This window comes from Acanthisitta chloris, unplaced genomic scaffold, assembly GCF_000695815.1.
Source record: "Acanthisitta chloris isolate BGI_N310 unplaced genomic scaffold, ASM69581v1 scaffold15089, whole genome shotgun sequence".
Lineage (NCBI taxonomy): Eukaryota > Metazoa > Chordata > Aves > Passeriformes > Acanthisittidae > Acanthisitta > Acanthisitta chloris.
Window position 1 is genome coordinate 4,417 of NW_008690982.1, and position 9,025 is coordinate 13,441.

Here is a 9,025-nt window from a genome sequence, read left to right on the forward strand (position 1 = left end):
GCTGTGACTTACTGACCTGTGGTATGTACCTGAAAAAACCCAAATTAAAACCTGCACAAAGCTGTTGATGGAAACCTGCAGCCCCTGCCACACCAGAGCTGTGCTTTCAGCTTTGTTCTGCAGCTGGTTTGTGTGTCATTATGCATGTCTGGTCTCTCCACAAAGAAATCAGGTCAATTCTGTTCTCTGCATCATTATTTTGTTAGAAAAATACAGTTTTATTGGTTAGACTAACTGTCAACCTTCAGAATCCGTGTCAGCAACAGCTTCTGCTGTGATTCTGCTTTGGCTGCCTGTTAGCTTCTTCTCAAACTCCTCTTCACTAATTTTTCCCTTTTTTAATCTTTTCAGGAGTCTTGTGTCATTCAGCAGCTCTTCCATATCCACATCTTCAATATCAGAGCCCTGTTGGCAGTTGAAAACAACAAATTAGACACAACACTCAAAAGGTTTTCATTCTGTGCAGCTACAGTTATTTTACAGCCATCAGCTCCAGAGTTCTCTGCCATGGGAGAGGCTACAGCAATCACTTGCAGCTCAGCAGAACACACAGTTACCTCTTCAAGTTTCCTTTTAGCTGTCACTTTCTTCTTCTTCTCCCTCTTGGCTTTCTGCTTTGACCAGGCTTTGTTCTTGATGAATTTCTTTTTCCCTTCATTTTCCTCTCTTTCTTTTCTTTGTTGTTCTAATTTCTGTTGTCTTTGCTTTTCTCTGTTTTTATCCTTAAAGGAAATGGAGTCTGTATTAACAGTGACTGGAGTAAAGTCTGGAAAACATTTTCCTCTCAGTTCAGGCATCTTTGGCATCTTTAACAACGCAAACCCTCTGGCAAGACTAGCAAAATCCAGATCCCTTCATTTTCCTCTCTTTCTTTTCTTTGTTGTTCTAATTTCTGTTGTCTTTGCTTTTCTCTGTTTTTATCCTTAAAGGAAATGGAGTCTGTATTAACAGTGACTGGAGTAAAGTCTGGAAAACATTTTCCTCTCAGTTCAGGCATCTTTGGCATCTTTAACAACGCAAACCCTCTGGCAAGACTAGCAAAATCCAGATCTGTTAAAACGGCATCTTTAACAATGCAAAACCTCTGGCAAGACTAGCAAAATCCAGATCTGTGAAAATAAAGGTCATAAAGTCAGTTTCCTGCTGGATAAAAAGTTAATTTAATTGAGACAGGAAAAAACCAGACATTATTTTAGTGCATTGTTTGCACTCTATAGTTAACACTACCACAATGCTTAGTCACTTTTATTTATCCTTATGTCAGTTTGGTCCAACTCAGTAATTAAATGTTTTCTCTTGAAAGAAATTGCTTGAAAAGAGAGGATTTTTGTCCAAATCTGATGTAGCAGAAAGTGAATCAGTAGTTGAAGCTTCTGGACAGTAACAACACAGATTTTTTTTCCAAAAGCAAACCCTGACTTCTAAAAAGAACAGTGCCAGGCACCAGCCCAGCTGGGAATTACCTTTGATTCGGAAGATCAGGTTACACTCATGTTTGGCATAGGCCTGGACATAGGACACAAAGGCTTTCATCCCCTTCTCAAACACTGCCCTGTCAGCCAGGGCCATGGACTTCAGCTTGGGAAGAAGATCCAACACATTTGCCTGTGGTTTCATTTCCTGCATGGGACACTGAGAACCAGAGAACATACAACAAAACCAAAGGAAAAGTTCAGCTGCATGATGTGAAATGCACTGTGAGCCCCAAAACTTCTTGCTCAGTTAATCCTCAGCTTTCAGCCCCTCTCCCCTTGGTTACTCCAACACACCAGCTGACCATCAGCCCCACCTACAGCTGACCTGGCCCAGAAGAGCTCCCACACTGCAGTTTTGCAGAGGCAACATCTTCATCTCACACCTTATCAAGCTATACTCATTAACAGGTCTCTAGAGAATTTATATCCCACAAATGCAGGACCAGGTATGGAAAATTACAGGAAAGCTTCTGGACAGTAACAACACAGATTTTTTTTTCCCAAAGCAAACCCTGACTTCTGAAAGGAACAGTGCCAGGCACCAGCCCAGCTGGGAATTACCTTTGATTCGGAAGATCAGGTTACACTCATGTTTGGCATAGGCCTGGACATAGGACACAAAGGCTTTCATCCCCTTCTCAAACACTGCCCTGTCAGCCAGGGCCATGGACTTCAGCTTGGGAAGAAGATCCAACACATTTGCCTGTGGTTTCATTTCCTGCATGGGACACTGAGAACCAGAGAACATACAACAAAACCAAAGGAAAAGTTCAGCTGCATGATGTGAAATGCACTGTGAGCCCCAAAACTTCTTGCTCAGTTAATCCTCAGCTTTCAGCCCCTCTCCCCTTGGTCACTCCAACACACCAGCTGACCATCAGCCCCACCTACAGCTGACCTGGCCCAGAAGAGCTCCCACACTGCAGTTTTGCAGAGGCAACATCTTCATCTCACACCTTATCAAGCTATACTCATTAACAGGTCTCTAGAGAATTTATATCCCACAAATGCAGGACCAGGTATGGAAAATTACAGGAATGAGAAACAAGCAGCACAGAGGGTGCAGTGTGTGAGGTGGGGGTGGCAGGGCCGGGGCAGGAGAGGGAGCCAGCACTGCCCTTCTGGAAATGCTCAGTTTACACCCTCAGGAACAAAAGGCCTTTCCTTACTCATTGCATCATCCTCTTAGAAACTCAGCATGTAACACTGGGAGCAATCATGTTCCAACAGACAGTTGCATTTGGTGTTAATGGGCAGCTCTTGCCTTTTTTACTCGTGCACCTCTACTAAAACAATACCTCAAGCTCTACACATTCTGGTCTCAAAGCTCCTATCAGCAAGGATATCCCCTTGCTCTTTCCTGCTTTGGGGTAGAACAAAAGTCTACTAACCTTTTGGTTGATTGAGAGAAAGTTAATGTAAGATTCTTCCATGGGAAGCAGAAACACCAGAGCGCTGCCCACGTGGCCGATCCGCGCGGTGCGACCGCAGCGATGCACAAAGGCACTGAAACAACCCAACACAGGCAGCTCAGCAGGAGATGCTCTTCAGCATGATCTGAAAGTGTTAGGCAGCAGAAAGGGGAATGGGAAACAGTGCTATGGACTTTTGAACCAAACCAACTGGAGTTAGTAAGTGCAATGCAAGAGACGTGGCAGAGCACTCAGTTGTTAGGCTGAAGCAAGGGGTATCTGGTTTGGGGGTGAAGTTTCAGCAAGTTGTAGGGAGAATGATGACAACAAAAGTTAACATACACGTGGAAAAGCTCTTTTCCTGGGAGCCTTTCAATGTACCATTCCTCACAGAGCTGTCCCTGTTCTCCTTCACCTCTCATTATTTCTGACATTCTCACACTGTGGAAAAGCTCTTTTCCTGGGAGCTTTCAATGTACCATTCCTCACAGAGCCGTCCCTGTTCTCCTTCCCCTCTCATTATTTCTGACATTCTCACACTAAGCCTTACCCCAGAGTCACCTCTTCACACAGACTAAGTGGTGACCACTCACCTGACTCACACACACACACACCACACAAAGCCATCTCAAATCACAGCACTCACACCAAACACTGCAGTGTATCAACCTCCCTAGCTCCTGCTTTACTTTGTGTGTTTCACTCAGACTTCCAGGCAGCAATTAAATGTGTTTTTCCACAGTTGTATGTTCCCAATTTATATCTGACCAGTACAGTAATGTGAGCACATGGAGAGAAAAAGTTGTGATGAGCTGAAGTTGTACCTTGCACTGCTGGGTGGGTCATACTGCAACACCCAGTGTACCTCTGGGATGTCTATGCCTCGAGCCATCACATCTGTGCAAACCAAAATGCCTCTAGGGAGAAGAAAAAGAGTCAATTAATTAAACTGTGATTTGAGGAGAAACAGCCTCCCCAAAGCTGTGTGTTCTGCATCACTCTGCAGAGCGAGCCACAAAACATTTGGGTTTTTGAGAGACAAAATAGAAGGTAACTGCAGCTTTCACCAACTAAAATTCTACATAACATCATGAAAACTATTGTGATTTATATTTCTAAGAAAAATCAATTCCCTGTTGCAAATTTAAGTTTCAGTCAGTCGCCTTCTCCCAGGCAACCAGCAGCAGGTTCTGCATCACTCTGCAGAGCGAGCCACAAAACATTTGGGTTTTTGAGAGACAAAATAGAAGGTAACTGCAGCTTTCACCAACTAAAATTCTACATAACATCATGAAAACTATTGTGATTTATATTTCTAAGAAAAATCAATTCCCTGTTGCAAATTTAAGTTTCAGTCAGTCGCCTTCTCCCAGGCAACCAGCAGCAGGACAAGAGGGCACAGACTCAACTCAAGTAGTGACCAGGGTAGGGTTGGACTGGATGATCTTGGAGCTCTTTTTCAACTTGGGTGATTCTATGATTCTTGTTCATTTACTGATAAAATAACATCCTGGTTTTCCCCTCTGGTTATCCATCAGGAAAAGGTTATTTTTCCTACCAGTCTGTTCATTTAAGCAGCAAACCCCTCACCACTTTAACTTTTGGCTGCTTTAGCCTGTTCCCACATTCCTTACCCTGGGAGCTTCCGAAACGCCGTAAAAATCTTGTTGCGCTTGTGCTTCATTTTCCCATGGATGCTCATTATCTTCACTTGTTTAATTAAGGATTCCAAAGCCTTCCCATAGTATTCCACGCAGGCACAGGTGCTGTTGTGAGAAAGGGAGGCAGAGAAACAAAAGGTTATGCTGCTTCTTTAATTTGGTTTAGACAGTCAAGCTAGAGGGGTCCAAGATCTTCCAAAAGTAAACACTACTAACTATTATTATTTCAAATCTGCACATGATTTTTATAATTAACACAGAACTACCTGTAATTAACACAGAATCATCTACAATGTCTTACTTTATGAAGCAAAGCATCAATTTTATGTGCATTCTTCATGTTCAACACAATCCTGACACAAGCAATGACTCATCTCCTTTTAGGCACCACATTCTACAAGAGCTCCTAAAATTAACCACTTTGAATATAGCTGTGTCCTTGGCAACACAGGGCAGAGTTTAGGAATGAAAGTAATAAACCCCCAAACTGTTTTTACAATGAAACTCAAACGGAATTACCTGAAAAAGACCAAATGTTTCTCCTGTTTGTGTTGCCGAAGGAAATGCACCAACTGATTGAACTTTTCATCTGCTTTGCAGATCTAAACAATGCCAAAGAGAAAAGAAAAGTAAGAGAAAGAACTTCAGGTCCCTCATCAACATGATCTTAAGTGGTCAAGACTTAAGACACTTATTGATGGAAGCAGGACAAGAGCAGTTCACACCATGTAGTAGTTCTCCAGGCGTGTTGGGGTTTTCTGAGTGTTGGTTGCAGCCACTCCCTTCTCCTTCACCGAGATGCGGACGGGGTTGCGCAGTCCTGCCCTCACCAGGTTCTCCACCTCCTGGGTCTGAGTGGCTGAGAACAGACCTGTCCGTCTCTGCTTGGGCAAGAAGTCCAGAATGGCATTTAAACTGCAACAGAGCACAAGGAAAACATAACTCTCCCAAAATTTGCCTCACAAAGAGGTTTACTTATTGAAGTAAGAGTTACCAAGCAAAACTGAGTCATGTGCCAAACTTCTGTTCAATTATCATCACTTTGAGAGAAAAGGGAGACCAAAGCTGATTTGTTCAGCTGTTTTAAGCCATTCTGATGTGTAAATAATGATACTTAACCAAGGATTAATAGAGATGTGCTGATGCACATCACAACAAAATAAATTTTAAACTCATCATCAAGGACCTTTCCTGATTCTCTTAGAGTTTCTTATTACGTTAAGGGGCTGGAATGGACCTCAGAGATGATCTAGTCCCAACTCCCTGCCCTGCCCCTTCCCCCTTAGCAATTGCTTCATGTAGTTTATGAAGCAAAGAGGGAAGAAAGAACAAAACAGAATAAAACAGAACAAAACTTTAGAGGTCATTGCAGGCTCATTCACACCCATCACACATGAACTCACTGAAAACTTCAGAGCTATTACAACTGATGCTCCCAATACCTTGCTTCAAAGCCCATATCCAGAAGTCTGTCTGCTTCATCCAACACCAACACATCAAGAGCCTTCACACAAGTTGCTAGGTCCAGCCCATCTGCTTTTCTCCTGAACAGATCCTCCAGGCGCCCAGGGGTGGCCACGATGATGTTCCCACTGTTAGTGAAGGAGACACAGCAGTTCTGTCACTGAGCAGGGTAAGGGCTGTGGGGGAGCTGCCAACGTGGTTATCCCAGCACAAACCTGCACTGCATCCCAGAAAACAGCTTCAATTTTGCCACTTCTAACTGCATTTGGATTTCAGTGCCTTTCAGACACTATGGGAGGGGAGGGAAATGCCCAGGGGGAAGAACAACCCTTGTGGCAACACAAGTCTAACCAGCAACTATGGAAAGCAACTGTCAGTAGAAGAAATACTTGGTATCCATGTGTAACAGCCAGTGGCAATAGGATTGCTCAAAGCTTCACCATCAGTCTCAGCACCAAACTAGCTCAGAAAATTAATCAGCAGAGTCTCGGCCTCACTAGAGCTCACTGCCAGTGCAGCATTCAGCAGAAGATTCACTAGAGCTCACTGCCAGTGCAGCATTTACAAGGGAGAACTGAAGTATTCAGTGAAGACATTTCTCAGCTCTGTTCTTCACCCAAACACCAGGGAGATAGAACTGATGTCACCTAAGATGCTTTCCTGAGATTCACTAGAGCTCACTGCCAGTGCAGCATTTACAAGGGAGAACTGAAGTATTCAGTGAAGACATTTCTCAGCTCTGTTCTTCACCCAAACACCAGGGAGATAGAACTGATGTCACCTAAGATGCTTTCCTGCGGGGAAATAGCACTGATGTCACCTAAGATGCTTTCCTGCTGTCTCCCTACAGTGTACCCCACTCACAGAAAAGAATCCACAACTTCCCAGCACAGCCCCAACATACTCCTGCACATGTCAGCAGCACCAGCAGGACCAAAATCCCAGTGTGAAACCCCTGACAAGGTTTAAGGCACTGATACAAAACACTGACACTCACCCATGTTCCTTAAACCTTTCAACATCTTCCATCGGGTTCCGACCACCGATTAAGAGAATCTGACTAAACAATAAAACAGTAAGATTTGGGTCATCCATGAGTTTTGCTGCTCTGTGATGACAGAAGCACAAAGGAGGAGGAACTAAGGTCATGGAAAGGCTGAAGTTCACTCACCTAAACATGGGGAAGTGTTTTGTAAAGTGTGAGAGCACCTCATCGATCTGAATGGCCAATTCCCTCGTTGGTGTGATAATTATAGCTCCAACCTGCACAAAACAACAGGAATTTATGGCAAATAACAGGCTAGAAGAAAGATTTGGGCAAAATTCTCCCTCACAAGCTAAGGGAATATAAGCCATGGTTTTGATCCTAGTTTCAGACAAAACCATTTCCACAGAAATACAATAAAGTACATAAAATAACAAAGTATCCATGAAAGATCATAGCTATTTTGGACATATCAATGTGCAAAATTCCTCTGCTCAAAGAGCAACATCTAACAATGATACTTAACAGCAAATACCAATGAAGCTCTGCAGAGTAAAATGTATTCAAGGCTAGTGAATACTAAAAAGCATTCAAAGCCTCACAGTGTATTCCCTATTTTAGGGCATTTTCTAACAGCTCAGAACTGTTTTGATCATGTCAAAGATATATCCAAGTGCAAGAAAAGCATCTCAATATTTAGTTTCAAGTTTTCAACAGTTTACTGTTACACCAAAGAGCTCAGCATACAGTCACTGTATGTGGGTGCAATTTTCCTTACGGCTACTTCTCCTGAAGTCCTCAAATCTTATTGTCACACCATAAATACACACTCAGAACTGAGTAACTTGACCTTACCTGCATTTTCTTCAACTTTTCTTCCCGTCTGAGCAGAATTTCCAGGATGGGAATCACAAAGGCTAAGGTTTTCCCACTGCCTGTTACCTGTGAGAAAGGGAACAGCATCAGCTCTCCCTCAGCTCCAGAGGCAAACCAGGATAACAAGGAGCTGGACCAGGGGAAGGCACTCACCGCTTCTGCAGCCACATCTTTGTTACTCATGAAGAGGGGAATGGTGGCAGACTGGAAAAGAGAAGCAGCACGTGAGCACCACTTGGCCATGGTGGTAAAGCTCAGAGGGGTGACTTGGCCATGGTGGTAAAGCTCAGAGGTGAAAATTGCCCAAGAGACATCACAGAATCCTAGGACAGGTCAGGTTGGAAGAGACCACAATGGGTCATCTGGTCACACCTCCCTTCTGAAGCAGGGTCAGCTCACAGAATCCTAGGACAGGTCAGGTTGGAAGAGACCACAATGGGTCATCTGGTCACACCTCCCTTCTGAAGCAGGGTCAGCTCAGAGCACATGGCACAGGATTGTGTACAGATAATTCTGCAGTATCTCCAGTGAGGGAAAATCCATGAGCTCTCATCCAAATAACTGACAGACAGTACTGGGACCAGTACAGACCCCTTGGAGATGCCACTGGTGACAGCCTCCAACTAGACTCTGTGCCACTAACCATGACTCTCTGGGATCATCATCACAGCTGTCTATAAGTATCACCCAAGCAGTGCCAGTGGGAAGCCAAGGGCTGCAATTTCCCTCAGAACCACAGAATCAGATAGGTTGGAAGGAACCACAATGGGTTATCTGGTCCAACCTTCCTACTCCAGCAGGCACATCCCAGAGCACATGGCACAGGATTGTGTACAGATAGTTCTGGAGTATCTCCAGTGAGGGAGAATCCCCAGCCTCTCTGGGCAACCTGTTCAGTGCTCAGTGACTGCAGAGGGAAGAAAGAATTTCTCGTATTCAAGTGGATCTTCCTGTGCATTGGTTTTGGTTACCTCTTGCTTTATTACTTTCCACAAGTGAGAAGAGTTTAGCTCCATCCTCTTAGCACTTCCCATTCATATACCTGAATAATTATAGCCCCTCTCAGTCATCTCTTCTCTGAGCTGAGGCCCAGCTCCCTCAGCCTTTCCTCCCCAGTGAGGTGCTCCAGTCCCTGAATCATCTTCTTTGCCC

At 44.1% G+C, this 9,025-nt stretch overlaps 1 protein-coding gene across 1 annotated transcript; it reads right to left on the reverse strand.

The window, feature by feature from the left end:
- Positions 1-237: 237 nt before the first annotated feature.
- On the reverse strand, positions 238-8,074 carry DDX55 (DEAD (Asp-Glu-Ala-Asp) box polypeptide 55). Its single transcript, XM_009082059.1, is given in 13 exon segments — positions 238-405; positions 558-862; positions 2,037-2,205; positions 2,867-2,981; positions 3,712-3,804; positions 4,522-4,653; positions 5,068-5,150; positions 5,274-5,463; positions 5,991-6,140; positions 7,010-7,072; positions 7,184-7,275; positions 7,853-7,939; positions 8,027-8,074. Coding segments are annotated over 13 exon segments (1,677 nt in total). The 5' UTR covers positions 8,057-8,074.
- Positions 8,075-9,025: the final 951 nt, after the last annotated feature.